Here is a 16,256-nt window from a genome sequence, read left to right on the forward strand (position 1 = left end):
TACACAATAATAACTTGTCAACCAAACTGAGAAGTCAGGAATAATTCAGATTATTTCGAAGTTCAACATGGCTGAACATCTACAGTCGCTGCGTTGTAAACTGCCATTTTAATTAGTCTATCTACAGTTCCGCCTTTGACACACGAAGGTCACTACTTATGTTCGATTTTTAATTATTTATTTAAAAATAAATGAGAAACTAGCGCCACATTTTGGGCTCAGTACAAGTAGCTACAAATCGAGTACAAACGATCGAATTATTTCATTTTGCGAAAAGTAATAACCTGTTGGCTATCGACATACGAATCCTTCACCTGGCATTCCTTGAATACAAAGTACCGGTAAACGACAACGTTGTTGCCTCCTTTTGTCTCGTCTCACATCTCCTCTCTCCTCATTTTCCGATTTCTCCCAAACGGAGAGTATTGTCCCCATGAATGTCTAATAGCAACTACTAATTAACAATGGATCCCCGACTGAACAAGAAGATCGAGTCCGAGAAGGGCTCAAGTGATATGGTAACACAGATAACCTAAAAATCCTCATTCTATCCCTTCACAATCACCCAAAAAACAACACATTAAATTTACAGGTCGTGGATTGGTTGAACGAGGCTTCGATGACGTCCAACGACACCCTAAAAATCACAAACCTCGCCAAACTTCAAGAGATCCTCGTAAAAAAAGAACCCGAATTGTTGGATTCTTACCTGGACGAGGTACTCCAGTTTTCTATTGACAAGAGCGCCGATGTAAGAAAGACAGTGTGCAGCTTCGTCGAGGAAGCTGGTGACAGTATTCCGGAAACCATTCCTCGATTGCTCGTGACCCTCTCAAGACTAGTCTCCGATGATGCTCCAGTGGTGATAAAACGTGCCCTGCGGACCTCCGGGAAGATTTTGCGAGCAGCCTTGAAGTGGGTCTCCAGTGCTGCTGTTATTACCCCCGAGATGGAGACAGCCTGGAGCCAACTGAGCGACCTGAAGATCCAGATAATTAGCATGATAGACAGTGACAACGATGGAATTCGAACTCAAGCCGTTAAACTCCTTGAAGGAGTGGTTCTTCTCCAAACGTACCCTGACCCAGATACCCCACGAAAACCAGATGATTTCTGCCTAGAGGATATTCCCCTAACCTTGAAGATAGCACGAAGAAGAAAACTGGAGGAGGAGGCCAACCACGTGATGGACCTTTTAATAAAATTTCACGGCTCTCCTCATGTCAGCAGTTTGAACCTGATGACATGCATGGGAAGTCTTGCCCTGATCGCCAAAACACGCCCCCAATTCATGGCTAACGTCATAACAGCCCTCCAACGTCTCCAGAGCGACCTACCCCCGACCTTATCAGACTCCCAGGTGACAAGTGTTCAAAAGCACTTGAAATTAACGCTTTTAAACTTGATGAAGCACCCAGCAAGCATCGAGTTTGCCCCTACAATTGCCAAGCAACTGACCCAACTGGGAGCCAAAGAGCAGGAGATCATGAAAGTTTATCCCAAAGCTGAGGACATTCGAAGGATGAAAAAACGTCAGCAAGAATCGTCAGCCAACAATACCTCAAAACGACTCAAACTAGACTCATTAATCCCTCCATCTGAGGACCCAGAGCCTCCGCCAGCACCACTTCCTTCAGTGAAGCCCCCAGAATTGATAGAACTGTCAGAATCCTTCATTGCTGAGAGACTGAGTGTTGAAATCGCCGCAGAACTGGTGATGGATAGCATGGCATGGGTCCCGGACACTATGACTACGATATTCCAACGTGAATACGTTCCGAGTGCAACGACAGACGTGACCATTCAACGTCAGGCAATTTCCAAGCTACTGGCTGGGCAGATAAAACAAGCTAAAGCTAAAAAAACGAATAAGAACCTTAAGGACGAAGACGCTGTTATGGAGGATCTGATCAAGAATCCAACGATAACAGTGGCAGAGGCCAAACGTGAAAGAAAACGTGAGAAAGATAGGGAAAAGGAGAAGGAAGCCAAAGCCACACTTGAAGCTGAAAAAAATCTCGCTAAAACCAGGAATCGAGTGAAGGTCTTGAAGTTGAATGAGGTGACGAAACCCCTGCTCAAAGAGACCAAAGAGAAGATGCTGTTGATGGCAGTCAACCGAATTCTGAAAGCTGAAAGAACTGCAGTATTTGGAGGTGTTGCTGGAGTCAGATCGAAAATTCTCACGACTCTTGCTGCTACATTTAATCCTTACATCAAAGAGTCTGTTCTACGTTATATAACTGAAGAAATGAGAACACGATTGGATTTGGCACTGGGTTGGCTTTACGAGGAGTACGCCCTTCTGCAGGGCTTCCAGAGGAGAACAACCCTGGGAACAAAACCTCACGAGGCTCCTCATCAAGCCTACAATTTTTTGCTCTGCACCCTCATCTCTGCGATCGATGGACTTCAAGGAAAGGATCGAGACTCCCTGCTAGCCCGATTATACCTCGAGGCTCCTCTGATAACAGAAGACGCTGTCGAGGCCTTGAAAAGTGTCTCTTCGGATGAGAAATGGGATCTAACACCTCTTACGCTTCTCCGGGATCTCGTTATCTTGAGACCTACGAAGGCGCTGACATTTCTGAATGTTCTCTTATGTCATACAGGGCATGAGAAAAAAATCATCAGGGAAACAGCCATTAGTCTGGTTGTGGACCTGTACGGCAGACCTGAATTGACGAAATTCATTGAGGAATATACAGTTCTTTATCTAGGATTTCTCAGATTGCCAAATCCACCAGAGATTGTCTTTGGAAAGGACAGAGGAAGGGAGCAGGCAGAAGAGCACTGGTCGGAGTCAACTACCAGAGCGTGTTTAGAACTTTATTTAGCTATTCTTGGGAAACATCAGGATCTGATACACGAGTTGGCAAAGGTTTACTCGTCGATGGGGGCAGATGTGAAGAGGATTGTCCTGAGGCTGGTGGAGGGTCCAGTCAGGTTGCTGGGTATGGCGAGTCCTCAGTTACTGAAGCTCGTGGAGCTGTGCCCCAAGGGAGCTGAGACACTTGTCACCAGGATTATTCATATTCTAACTGAAAAAGCACCACCCAGTGCTGAACTTGTTGCTAAAGTCAGAGATTTATACCAGACGCGAGTATCTGACGTGAGATTCCTCATTCCAGTGTTGAATGGGCTCACAAAGAAGGAGGTAATAGCAGCACTACCGAAACTCATTAAACTCAATCCCATTGTTGTGAAAGAAGTGTTTAATCGACTTCTTGGGACTCACAACAATGACAGTGGCATTCCCCATACATCACCATTGACTCCAGCTGAGTTGCTCACTGCTCTACACACCATTGACTCCAGCAAAGCTGAATTAAAGACCGTTATCAAGGCTACCTCGTTGTGCTTCGCTGAAAAACAAGTTTACACCCAGGAAACGTTGGCTGTAGTTATGCAACATCTCATGGAACTCAATCCACTGCCAACGCTATTGATGAGAACAGTCATACAGAGTTTGACGCTGTATCCCAGACTCAGTGGATTTGTCATGAATATTTTGCAGAGATTAATTCTTAAACAAGTTTGGAAACAACCCAAAGTGTGGGAGGGCTTTGTTAAATGTTGTGAACGTACTCAACCACAGAGTTTTGCTGTGATACTGCAGTTACCGCCTCAACAACTGGGGGAGGCACTCAATATGGCACCGGGGTTAAAGGGACCATTGCTGGCACATGTGGAAGCATTCGCTGATAATCAAGTATTATTTTTTTTTATTGGACAATGCAATTTTAATACATATGTGAATGGTTTGAATATTAAGTCTAGAGCCTGATGTGTTAACATAAATATCGATCGATCTGTTTAAGGTTTATTTTGATTGAAAAGAAATTCATAAAGATTGTTCTATTTTTTTGTATTTTTCAGAAGGCACATGTTCCACAATCGATAATGGACGTAATCCAGGGAAAGCCAACAACGGATATGCACGATGACTTTGATATTGCTCCTCCCGGAGAATATCCACCAGAACAAAAAATAGAATCCATGGATGCTGATTTATCAGAACCTGCCCCCCCAGGTTTAGATTAGTTAAAATGATAAATAACCAATAAAAGCCGTAAATTTCAACAATGATTTGTACACAACAAACGTTGTTTTCTATATTTTTCTATTGATAAAATTTGTAACAAAATATTGCTCTATGTTTCGATGATAGACAGTAGAGATGTTAATTTAAGAATTGATATTATTGTAGTTGATCACAGTAAATCGTCTGTGCGACACTGGAGGCAGGCTGTCAGTCTTGCTTTACTTTTGGCGTTTCGCAGGTCATCCGAAATCTACTCCAGTGTCCAGTAGGTCGCGCAGCATAAAAGACGCCTTTTTTGGGAGAATCCTTTTGGGAAAAAACCATCAAGAAACACGTTGATTAGCAGATGCATGGACAAATGTATAGTTTTTTTTAATTACCTGAGTAAGTGTCCAAGATATAATAGATATCCTGGCACACTGAATTCCGCATAATTTCTGCGTACACCGTCCAAAATTTTTCTAGCTGCTTCAGTCGCTGGCATTGTCCCAAAATAGCTGGGTATCCTGTAACAAGCGCCAATTTTATAGTTATAGGATGGACCCCAACGGATATTGGAATTTTTGTACGTTCAAAGAAGAAAGAACTGTACCCTACAGGAGAAAAATTCAATATATGAGCAGAAAATCAAGCTCATGATTAATCGCCGATGAATTTTACATAAAAAAAGAATTGATTGAGTGAAAGAGAAAAAAATAAAATTTACCTGAATCGTATGTCTTTAGCCATCTCGGCTCCTACAATAAATGGGTAGACATGCACAAGTGTTATGACAATATTACTATTTGATTGTCTAAATTCAGCGTGAAGGGACTCGGCAAAGCCCTGCACAGCAAATTGAGCTGTTGAAAGTTGTACTCTGCCACTCCGACTTGGGCCACCAGAGAATCCAGCGACTGATGAGAGTGCAACTATGTGGCCACGACCAACATGCTCCATACCCGGTAGAACGGACTCCACTAGCTGAAGAGTTTCGGTGAGTGGAATTCAAAATTAAACTTTGAATGCAGTTGTTAAGTGTAATCCATTCCGGTGAGATGTTCTGGTAGTTGCTTACCCAAAATTGACTTATTACTGAGAGTTCCATTGCTTTTCGAATTTCTTGGGGCCCTTGTAACAGTACTCGAGGACTCGGGACTGCACAGCAGTGGAAAACCATCGTTATTACCCCTATGTTTTTAGTAATAGTTTCAACTGTTTTTTCAACCTGTGGTCGCGAAATAATGGGATAAAAATAATGTTAGCGAAATAATGGGAAGTAAGTTCTTGTTTTGTCCTGTAAAAATATCGACAAAATCACCTGATCCTTATTGGTAACATCGCAGATGTATGCTCTAGCACGACTAGTATTTTTTGCTGCCTGTCTAGCAGTAGATTCGCACATTTCCCCATCCTTATCAACACAGGCAACAGTAACACCAAGCTGGCATAGCTGAATGGCAATTTCTCGGCCAACACCACGTCCCACCCCAACCACCTTGAATCAACATCCTCAATTAACTCCACCGATAATTTCCTGAAATATCGAATTATTATTTCTCCACGATTACGAACCATTGCAATTTCTCCATTCAATTGCTTAAGAGGTGGGGGCCTCAGAGTGCGGTACACGGCGACTATTATCGACAGCCATATGCCGCACAACAATGTTATTAAATCTAGGGTCAGAACCACCAGGGAATATACCCTTAATAACATTTCACGGGGTTCTGAACGGATTAGAGGTATCTGAAAGGAGAAAAATAGTAATTCCATGGTTTGAATATACTCTTGAATTCATGGGTGAATTTTGTTTCTGTGTGTGATTGAAATTTCCAATTTTTGATAATTGCGGACTATGACCCTTGAGCGTTTATTTCATAAATTAATGAAACACTGATTTTCCTCCTGGTAGTTATCTAATTGATTGGAAAGCAGGATTTAGCTCAGTAATTACTTATTTTTGTGAGAATTACGGATTATGATCTTTATGTCGTATTTATTCATCAGTTCTGAAATACCACTGAGGTTATAGTCCCCAAGATGTTACTTGATCCTTCGCACATTAATATTTTATCATCTCCCTTTTTATGAGATTTTAATGAATTTTGAGAAATTACATTTTGCGGAAACTCCTAAAATAATACCTTCATTTAAACCGAACCGAATAAATTTATCCTGCAATCCGTGCATCTTATTCTTGGCTCAGAATAAATTCAGACTGACATGTCAGAGTAAAGATTCGGATTTATATCTCACCTTTATTAGAATACTTCTGCTGTAGAGCACTGATATATTATATCACTCCACTTCATAACCTTTATATACCTTTATAAAATATCTCCACACATTTCGTGATAAGAAGTGTTCGATTTGTTTACGATAAAAAGATTTTCTATTTCGAAGATATTTTTTGTTGGTTTCGATGTCGTGTTTATCAGCAGCCACCAACAATGCTCGACATCTTCAGAAATAAAATTAATTATTGTGGCTGTGAAAAACAAAGTTTTATGGTATTTTGAACAGAAAGAGGAACAATTTCATTGATAAAAAGTCTCTTCATTGAACCGAATCCTTCAAGATCATTCGAATACTTATCATATCGATAATGGAGCAATGTTCTAGTGTCAATCATAAACCTCGTGAGGATTTTTTTATTGTCAATAAACTTGTGGATTTACCGTGTTATGACCCTTCAGATGTATAATTTCGAACTTCTGAAATTCAAAATTCAGTTAACAATTTTCCATGCTACGGAAAAATGATGAAAATATTCTTAAATCCGCAGCAATCGGTTTATTTTTACGTCAATCGGTCCATTCACTATCGCGTTTATCAGCAGTCACCAAAAATGTTGGACACGTTCAAAAACAAATTAATTATTACAGTTGGAAAACTGTACGTTTTATCGTATCGAGAGCGAAACGTGGAAAAAGTTCGTAATTTCATTGATGGAATCGTTCAGAATGATTGAAATATTTATGATGGCAAATGGGAAAATATTCTAGTGTCGATCATACAGTTTGTTAAGTGAGAGCAAGCCGATATGGCAGATCCCTCACAGAAAGAGAATTTTATATTCCCGATAAATTCATGATTTTCCAGTTGCATAACCATCCATACGGTCATTAGTGCAGATGAATAATCGAGAAACCGTGAAACTCGAATTCCCGTACATAATTTCACAAAATAGGAAAATGTACAGGTGTTATGCAGATTCATAGGCGTCTCGTATTCCATTTGCGAGGGACATCGAATTTCCTACCATTAACAACGCTCTCCGTTTCAAACCAAGGGACTGGCAAAGGCTACTGTAACACTGTTATCATATATTAATCGTAATTATGATGTAATGGCTCTAATGGACCAAACGGATGAGGTACACACAGCTGTTACCTTTTCTCTATGGGGCGAGTGTACGTGTCAATATTAATATCCTGCGTTAATATCTTCTGGTACATCATCATTACTGACTATTCAGTCGTACTGTGGGGTAATGTGGATTGATAGTTACGGAATATCTGGATTGATATGAAATTACTTCAGTAATTGAAGTGGAAAGAGAATTAATCAGGACTGACCGCTGGACGACGAGAGATGACAACATTTTCATGATTTCAAGAGACAATTAACACTTTATTAATAATAGAAAGAGGGTTCTTTAAAAATACGCGAAGGGCTCCCCAGCCCTTAATAATAGCTGGGGAGGGAAATGGGACAAAAAAAATAGTTTACAGAAGAGACCACGAGAATCCGGAAAATCGTATAAAATCGTTTAATTCAATAATATTACGTAAATAAGGAATTTACTCGTGATGACAGGAACTCGCAATTAATTGCTAATGAAGCAGCGAAAGTAACGGTAATATATCGCATGCAATGGTAATTTTTTTTGTTTTGTTTACTCGAAGGGGGGAAAAATGTAGTGGAAATCCGTGTTCCACGGAATATATACTGTGCGTCAGTATTTTTTCCCGCACAGCAGCTATGGAAATTGGAACGAAAAGAAGGGAATAAGAAGGGAATAATGTTGTAATTTTATGCATACGATGCCTGTTGCAGCATTAGCGATAATCTCTTCGTTTCGTACATTGAAATGTATTAAGAGGGTAAGATGCTACTGGAATGAGACTTGAGTAAAAGTTTTACGAGACGCCAACAGGCATTCCACTCGCATTCAGCTAATTGTGGTGGGAATAATGTGAACATACGCTAGTGGTCACACAGCCCTAGGGTACAACTGCAGTTTTATAGTTTGTGCTTTATGGCTAATATCAAAGGTGGAATGAATTTTTTTTTTTATTCCAGAGGGTTGTTTCACAACTTGTGGAGTTCAATGGAGGATTTTTCCTCATTGAAATGAGAGCTTGGGTTTCAGTTTTGGAGATTAATATTGAGGAGTTCAGGTGGAATGGGAATTTATGAAGTAGGAGAGAGAGGGAATGAGCCTTTTTATGCTGAAATTTTTTATGTGGATTTTTTTTACAATCGTCAGTTGACGCAATCCTCCCATTTCTGAAGCGAAATCTCAGTGAAGTGAAAAATGTAGTGATGTGAAACTTCTTTTCTGACATTTGCTCACGAGAAAATTCTACATTCAGGGGACAATATACACAAACTCAAAACGGATATTTCTGAATGCCTGGGGACAACTGCTGAAGGCACCCGTCAACTCTTTATGAAGCGGTGAAGTCCTGAAAGGGTTAGGATGGCGGAATGAATATTCTTTGGGGGTTTTATGTGGGAAAAATCTTAGTTCGAGTCATTGGAAGTAAAAGGGTTCGAAAAAATTACCAACGAAGACAAGTGATTGTGGAGTAACTCTGATTTCCGGTAGTTTTTCATCAGAAATTATATATTTTAATTTACATATTTTACACTCTAATTTTTTAATCTACAGAATTTTGTCCTCGCGTTATCAAAAATATAGACGGAATGATGTGTTCACCTTAGCGACACGGGCGTAGGACCATTTACCTTAATTGTTCCCGTGAGACGTTTATATCTTCGGGGTAAATACATTTGTCCTACAGAGAATTATGAGGCCCATTTACCTTAATTAAGGAGCGTGAACCATGGGAAACTGGAAGGAATGAAAATCTAATACTATTTAATTGTTAATGGGTGGCGACAGGTGAAGCCTCTTCAACCCTTGTTTCATTTAATTTTTCTTTATCGAATGAATTCCTTGGATCTATGAAAGATGAGGCTCAGCTTTCAATAATATTTAATAGAGTCATTATATGAAAATGCTCTTCAGGACCTCCTTGTACCTTATATTTTCCATTTTTCCACTGCAATTAGAATTCTCATCGCTAAATCGAGACGAGGGACCTCCCTTCCTACCATTCAACATTCCACTCTGTACATTTCTCATTAAATATTGCTTTAATTTGCATGAAAATTCAAAGAGACTTTCAACACAAATGATCATAACGACCCGTTGGTATAATCCTAGGGACTGATGTTAACTATTCGCTCATCCTCGTCGAGGAAGAGGCTAATTGGCAAGATGAGTACACAGCGTATCCACCGATTCTGAAAATAGTTGGCCTTTCCTTTCCCTCACCTCACCCACACCACCCCTTTCATTGTCACAATATGCATGCGATATTCAGCCTTTGATCTCCTTGCAAAATGAGGCAGGAGGAGGCTCAATGGCTGGTTTGAGTTTCGAAACTTGTATTAAGCTGAATATAACACAATAGTGGGTTCCTCCATTAAATCCAGCGATAAATACATTGTAACCAATTTCATCAGAAGCCCCGACTGTTACCCACTACATCATATGTACACCGATACTGATCCAGGGAGCGTAACGCCCAACAAACCTCGTCGACCCTGGCAATTATTAAATGGAGAGGCGAGGGAGATATGGTAAAGTTGAGACTGAGAGAACTATGGGAGGGTTCAGAGGGTCAAGGGATTATTCTCACGTGTGTACTCGATGGGATGAATTCAACTGGACGGAGATAAAAAAAAATTGGGAAGAGTTATTCGAGAATACTTGAGGGATTTTTACGATCAGGTGGGAAAGATTTCAAGTTTCATTGACAGTGTAATAGAAAATTGTTTTTTAATTTCTAGCTGCTCTGATAAATAAATTGTTGAACCAGCCAGTGAATAGTTGTGGTAATATTGGTGGATTGGATATTCAGTGAAATGGATGAATTGTTAAGATTTCATGAGTTTCGGGTTTCCGATAGCGGTCCCTGAAATCTTTATAATTGTATTACTAGGGAATGAGAACAGTTGGAGGAATAAATTATATTCCCTGAGATTTTTGGTGTTCACATTTTATCCACATTTCGAATCATTCTAAAGATATTTTTAATGCTCCCTATAAAAAATTAAGTTTACGTAAAATGTTGAATGTTCTCTTATCAAATTGAACAATTTCTCGGGGTAAAGATAATCAACTTTATTCAATATTTTTCCATGGAATATAGGAGTAGTTTATTCTGATCCCCCGCGCCCGGACTCAACCTCCGTTACACTCGTCAAGATCAATCCAGTGTTCGAAACGTGAACAGATAAAAACCAGTATAAATTTTTTGCCCTCCATCTGCTCCGGTAACTTTAATTTATCCCCCAAAAAAATATTACCACTAACATTACAAAACTGAGGATTGTGAGTTGTTGAATGATACTTGACGAGGGACTACCGTCTTATTTATGATTGTTTCAACAGGGTGTACCTCCATGCCAGGATTAATTGGCAGTACCAGTAAAAGGGGATTCATTAGACAAGGTTTTAGTGATCGTTCGTGGATCAGTGTATCAACTCAATGGTTGACTGTTATTTTCTAGGGAGAGAAGAGACGTGTGCGCGATTGCAATTCAGAATAAATAAAATAAAAGAAAAATAAATAAATGAGTTGAAGCCAGTGGTTGTGGTAGGATACCAGCGAGGAAGATAAAGGCGAATCAAGAAGAACGGAGGGAGAGCTGAGGAATCGGTTGAACGAGGGAATGGCGGTGGGGAAGAGGGGTGGGATGGAGAAGGGGGTGAGTCTTGACTGCCAGTCTCTCCGGATGTCTCGTTTACCATAATACGAGTGTCCAGTGGATAAAACTGGAGAATCGACGTGCACACACGGGGTTGAACGTCAATCATCGAATTTTTACGCTTTCATTATTTACCTCGATGGTGGGGGGGAGTTTCTTTATCATTATCGTTTGATGCACTCGTCACGGGCCATATCCTTCCGAGTTTAGTTGGTGAAAAAATTTTAGCGCGCTCCGCTAAATACCATTCGTCGGCGAGTATTCTCCTACCTTTATCCTTCCCTTCCTTCTCTTTTCTCTCGTTTAACCGAACCTCCACGGTGTGCCCCCCTGTGCAAAATCATTCTTCCACTCCGTGGAAGGCGAAGAACGCCGGCAGAAGTTCCGCCGGAAACTGTACTCCCCGAGTACTTGGGTATTTCTCCCCATTTACGCACGTGTTCAAGTGGAGTAAAACAATTTGAGGGGATTTATTTTTTTTTCTTTATTTCGTTCACTTCCAGTGATTCAACGAGTGATTGTGGAAAATTTGTGAAAGAAATTTTTTTTGAGTGAATTGTTAGTCGTGATTGTTTTTTTTTTTTTACTCTGTGGGTACTTTTTGTCTCACGTTTTGGTTCAATTTAATTTAATGAATTTTCCATTGGAGAAAATTGCTAATCGAGACTGTGTATAGTGTTGTTTTGTTCCTCCTTTTTCATCATTCTACGTGATGCGAATTCGTGCTGGCTACGGACTTTTAAAAGTTCTGCGGAAAATGATCAGAGTCGTGTGCAGTGGCCGTGTGTATACGTGTGAGACTTACGTACATGTGCTACTCCAATGGTATTTTCCAGGAGCTTAATTCGTAGCCTCCTGTACTATCGGCTTTTCAGGTGGGTTTCTCCCTATAGTATATCCCTCTTCTCCCTTTTTTCTCCCCCTTTATTTCGCTTTTTTTTTCACCCCCCACTGGGCGAGTGGTTCAAAACTCGCACGTGCTGAAATAGTTTTCCGCGTGTTTTTTCCGTTCTTTTTCTTTATTTTATCGTTAACTAATGAACCTGTCGACGATACAAAAAGGAGGACAAAACTAATGAAATAAGTTTTGCAAAACTTTTCCGTATGTTTCAGTTAAATTGGGCCATCCATTTGAGTGCCTTTTTTGCTCACTTGTGGGGAAAAATGGACAATTTAAAAGTGGGAGTAATTTTGCGAGTGAATTTTTTGGCTATTCGCTCGCACCATTATATTTTCATTGAATTATATCGAATCATTATGAAATACTGTTTGTTGCAATGTTTTCTTCATCATTCATTGATAATTTGATATGTGAAAAAATGTAGCTTTTTGTATTAATTTACATTCCACCCCAAATTTGAAATGAACAAATTAATCCACCTTCAATCAGGCCACCCATTAAAATTCTTTCTCCCCTATGGAAATAAAAAAAAAAGAAAAATTTAAATATGAAAAGACCTGTGCAACTGAATTTTCGTTAAAAATTATAACCATCGACTTTTTTTTGTACCATTGGCGGTGAAATTCGTGGCATGAATGAGGCATGAGATGAATAATATTCCCTAAAAAAAATGATGAAAATTGAATGGATTCCCAGTGATGTACGCACCATTGGTATTCCTTTATCTATTTCATATGCTCGTTTCTCTTATAAGATCTCTCCCTTTTGTTCCACCTTTATCCCTCCCTTCCTCCCCCACCCGTTTATCTCCCTGCCGTTGCTCTCAAATGGTTTCCTATCCAGCAAGACCAATCCCAGCGGGCTCTGCAGGACGCAAATGCCAAAGTAGCGAAGATTGAGGATTGACGGCAGTTGCGGACTTGTGCATTTTCGCTTTTCCCTGTGTGACGACGATGCGATAACGCGACCAACGAAGATAGAGCGTTTGCTCCAGGACTACTGCACGTCAACAGAATTCTACTACTTTCCCTCCACTCCATCCCTCTCTCGGCATTCGGTGGCTCGTTTTGCACGGGGTTTGAAACTTGTCTTATTGGGCTGCTTCTGTATCCCCATTCCGCATTTGCTGCCTCCTTCCTTCCGTTACACTTGACGAACCCGAGAATTGCTGGGGTAACGGTGACTCTGACTTTATCTTTATTGTTCCGAGGTACATCATTATTGCTGTGTTATTGGTGTTACCACTGATCATCTGTGAAATTGAATTGTTGGAAGTTGCTGGACATTTGCCGATGTCGATTGAATATTTCTCGTATTTGATTATGTGGTGATTTTCTTGTGGATGATGGCGAGCAAAGAGAAATGTTCAAGATAAATGACGAATCTCTTCTGTATTTCCGGAGTGGGTAGTGCCATGCGTTACTCTCCTGTATTAATTAACGCACAATTAATGTCACAAGTCACTGAATATTCGGTGGAAATAATTGTTTCCTCGGTGTAAATGCGAATGAGCGATTTACTGCTGATTAAATACATTCGTGAAGCCAATGAAATCAGAAAACCCATTAAGATTGAAACTCCAATAATCGATAATTATAATAAATTACTCTATAAATTACCAAAAATTTATTCAAAGATAATTTGAGTTAATTTCAAACTATCTCTCATCGAGATAAGCCACTTGCAAATACTCAGTGTGCACTTTACGGAGGCAATATAAGTAGATGATAGAACTCGATTTCACTTTGGGCTTCTCTTTGTACCATTGGCTACAGAATATCCGCCATTGAATTTGCATTCACCGACTATTTAATGATTTGATCGGTGAGTCGAGCGAGAGAGGGGCAAGAGGGGGATTTAATTTGAGAATTATACGTTTAATCGACGCCTCTCCATCGATACCCTTTCTTCGTCATTTGCGGGACGAGTAAATATTCATTAAGCCCTTCCTCCTTTTCCACCTCCCCCTTTCCGTCCCCCTCAACATCGCCTCTTTGGCAGTGTCCTCTCCCTTGGTGCCACTGAACCTCGCGCGAGCCAACCTCTCATTTGCATATCACAATCAACGTCATATCATTTGCGAAACTCTCTTACCACCAGTGGAGAGACCTTATTTTAATTCCAAGCTGGAAGTTGCAGAGGCTATCGATTGGCTACTATCCCAGATTTCGATGGTCGTAATTATTTTGCGATAGTTTTATGTGCGGTAAAGAAATACCAAAAGGTTTTTGTAATGAAATATCGGTAGAATAACTTTTTAAAATAACAAATTTTCCAATTTTCAATTGTTTAATGTGCCCCATCAACGAATAATTATTGATATATCTGTAAAAAACAGTGACATATCCTGAACAATTAAAACTTTATGTCTCCGTGAGCACTCGCAATTTGAAAATAATTCTTCTCCCGTCCAAATTGATTTCTTCCATGTCACACAGACGATTTGTGTCACGTAATAAAATTCAAGCAACATGCAAAACATTTAGGGAATTCCTATAAAAAAATAATCCATGAGTTTTCACCCAGACTTGTGTGTTGTACTCGACCCGCTGGAGGCAGATCGATTGAGCGATTAATCAAAGCGAGGGTCGCGCTCAATTAGCCGGCATCGAGCACCTTCGACGAGAGCAGGGTACCTTCAATTAATTTATTGCACTCGTACTGCACCCTCTTCTTCTCCTCCATGGCTCGTTTTTGTCCTCTTTGTCCATATTTTTTTTTTCACCTCTCCTACTCAGCAGGGCACTACAGCGTACCATGCACTCCAGCAATAATTAGCAATTGGCTGGTGGGTAACGTGAGAGAGTTTACACGTCGCTTTCCATCTCGCTAAATAATTCACTTGCCTCTTTCTCTCCTTGGTATTCCTCGGCTTAACGATCATTAGGTATGATCATTTGTCATGGTTAATCATGTTTTCACTTAATTTCATCGTAAAGTGGGCAAATAAAATCAAATGAGGGAAGGGACTCTCGCGTTGATTATGAAAAATCTATTTCTTAATTTTAGAGAATGAAAATTCGTTGAAATTAAGAAACAGATTTTATTTTATTGTCCAGTGATGTGATTACAAGGATGGTTTGAATGTTTTTACACGAAGAGAAATATACGAGAAAAATTACGTATCTTTTCCATAATTCTGGAGTAAAATGTGATTATCAGAAATTTTAGGGAACCGCCACGAAATTTTTCCTGAGAGTTCCATAATTTCTGGCTGAATCGAATGTCAAAAATTACAATACTGTAGCGCCTAAAATTTTGCAGTGAATTCCGTAATTGGTGAGCAAAATATTTATCGTCATGTACCGGGACTAAATGAATTAAATAAGTACATGTTTTCTAAAACCAGAGGAGTTTTTGATGTTAAATCGACTAATTGTTCACACAAATCCCATGTAATGCACTGATCTCACCAATATGAAAAACCAGAAGGGGACTGCTTATGCTGGGACTCCCTTGGCAAAAACTTGTGTTAGCTATTCGCTCTTCTGTCTGTTTCTGCAGTCAGAGTTGTTCTCGGGAGAGCAGTCAGGGAGCTCCACAAGTGCCAGAGAGAATATGTCGTGTCGTTTTTTTTTCACCACCTCTCTTATACATACACTCACCGCCCCTTCGCCATGCCGCCTTATCTGTCGAAATACTTGCGCAGCTTCTGTTGTCAAGTTTTTTATTCCCATGTTTTTTGTTGACATTTATACTTTCCATTTTTTTTTTCTCCATTCATTCTCTCACGACTGGGCCTCGTCCCTTTATTTCCGGTGCACCCGTTAAATTCACCTCGACGAAACAAAGCAACCGACCTTACTCAAGGCACAGGGGTATGAAGTCGTTCTGTGATTACTCCCTTCTCCTCCCCCTTGGTCGCTTTTAGATGCTGCATGCATGCCATATTGCGTGCTTGCAATTACTGAAAGTTAAATAATGAAGGGAAAAATAAATGAGAGAAATAATTACTGGATTTGGTTGATTTTGAGAAGATCTCTCGTGGACAGTTGGGGTAATTAAATGCATTTAAGAGGGAATATTTTGGCGGTCTAATTAGCTTCACTGAGAAACGTGTTCTTCGTTTCCACCATTACGGTATTAAAATCCAGAATTATGGCAGTGAAATCAAGAATCTTTGCGTAATACATTGAAATTCGAAATCCGGAACAGAGATAAATTTTTAATAGAAATTACCCTCTTCGTTGGCTCATTTTTATCCCGAAACTTGATAAAATTTTCCTACCCTGGAATACAGGTTGACCATCGTAAATTAATTTTTGTCGAGGGTTAGGATAAAAAGAAAAATGACAGGCGATTACTATTAAATCTTCAAAATAC

At 39.9% G+C, this 16,256-nt stretch overlaps 3 protein-coding genes across 4 annotated transcripts in view; 2 read left to right on the forward strand and 1 right to left on the reverse strand.

Annotated features, from left to right (window-relative positions):
• The first annotated feature begins 197 nt into the window (after positions 1 to 197).
• On the forward strand, positions 198 to 4,086 carry LOC135163529 (symplekin). The gene is made up of 3 exons (XM_064123033.1): positions 198 to 518; positions 593 to 3,712; positions 3,880 to 4,086. The coding sequence occupies exons 1-3, from the start codon at positions 465 to 467 to the stop codon at positions 4,042 to 4,044; spliced, it is 3,339 nt and encodes a 1,112-aa protein (XP_063979103.1). The 5' UTR covers positions 198 to 464; the 3' UTR covers positions 4,045 to 4,086.
• LOC135163534 (17-beta-hydroxysteroid dehydrogenase 13-like) lies at positions 3,709 to 6,603 on the reverse strand. Of its 2 annotated transcripts, none has more exons than XM_064123038.1 (7): positions 6,172 to 6,603; positions 5,600 to 5,773; positions 5,346 to 5,522; positions 5,103 to 5,252; positions 4,752 to 5,008; positions 4,426 to 4,551; positions 3,709 to 4,351 (listed from the first exon to the last, which is right to left on the reverse strand). In XM_064123038.1, exons 1-7 carry the CDS (start codon positions 6,175 to 6,177, stop codon positions 4,285 to 4,287), a joined length of 957 nt encoding a protein of 318 aa, XP_063979108.1. In that variant the 5' UTR covers positions 6,178 to 6,603; the 3' UTR covers positions 3,709 to 4,284. The 2 variants fall into 2 exon arrangements, with proteins under 2 accessions (XP_063979108.1, XP_063979110.1); XM_064123040.1 differs by having other exon boundaries at positions 6,284 to 6,601.
• A 4,426-nt stretch (positions 6,604 to 11,029) lies between these two features.
• Positions 11,030 to 16,256, forward strand: part of Dachs (dachs) — a 45,115-nt gene continuing 39,888 nt past the window's right edge. The window contains exon 1 of the mRNA XM_064123022.1: positions 11,030 to 11,907. The gene's annotated coding sequence lies outside the window, so the exon portion shown is untranslated. The remainder of the gene's footprint in view (positions 11,908 to 16,256) is intronic.

Source organism: Diachasmimorpha longicaudata, chromosome 6, assembly GCF_034640455.1.
Source record: "Diachasmimorpha longicaudata isolate KC_UGA_2023 chromosome 6, iyDiaLong2, whole genome shotgun sequence".
Classification (NCBI taxonomy): domain Eukaryota; kingdom Metazoa; phylum Arthropoda; class Insecta; order Hymenoptera; family Braconidae; genus Diachasmimorpha; species Diachasmimorpha longicaudata.

Excerpts from the sequence above, each read along its gene's own strand:
- LOC135163529 (XM_064123033.1), top strand. The coding sequence starts at position 465 with ATGGATCCCCGACTGAACAAGAAGATCGAGTCCGAGAAGGGCTCAAGT. Across the intron at positions 519-592 it reads AGAAGGGCTCAAGTGATATG|GTCGTGGATTGGTTGAACGA; the intron begins GTAACACAGATA and ends TTAAATTTACAG. Across the intron at positions 3,713-3,879 it reads AAGCATTCGCTGATAATCAA|AAGGCACATGTTCCACAATC; the intron begins GTATTATTTTTT and ends TGTATTTTTCAG.
- LOC135163534 (XM_064123038.1), bottom strand. Across the intron at positions 5,523-5,599 it reads TGAATGGAGAAATTGCAATG|GTGGTTGGGGTGGGACGTGG; the intron begins GTTCGTAATCGT and ends TGTTGATTCAAG. Across the intron at positions 4,352-4,425 it reads TATCTTGGACACTTACTCAG|GATTCTCCCAAAAAAGGCGT; the intron begins GTAATTAAAAAA and ends TTTTCCCAAAAG.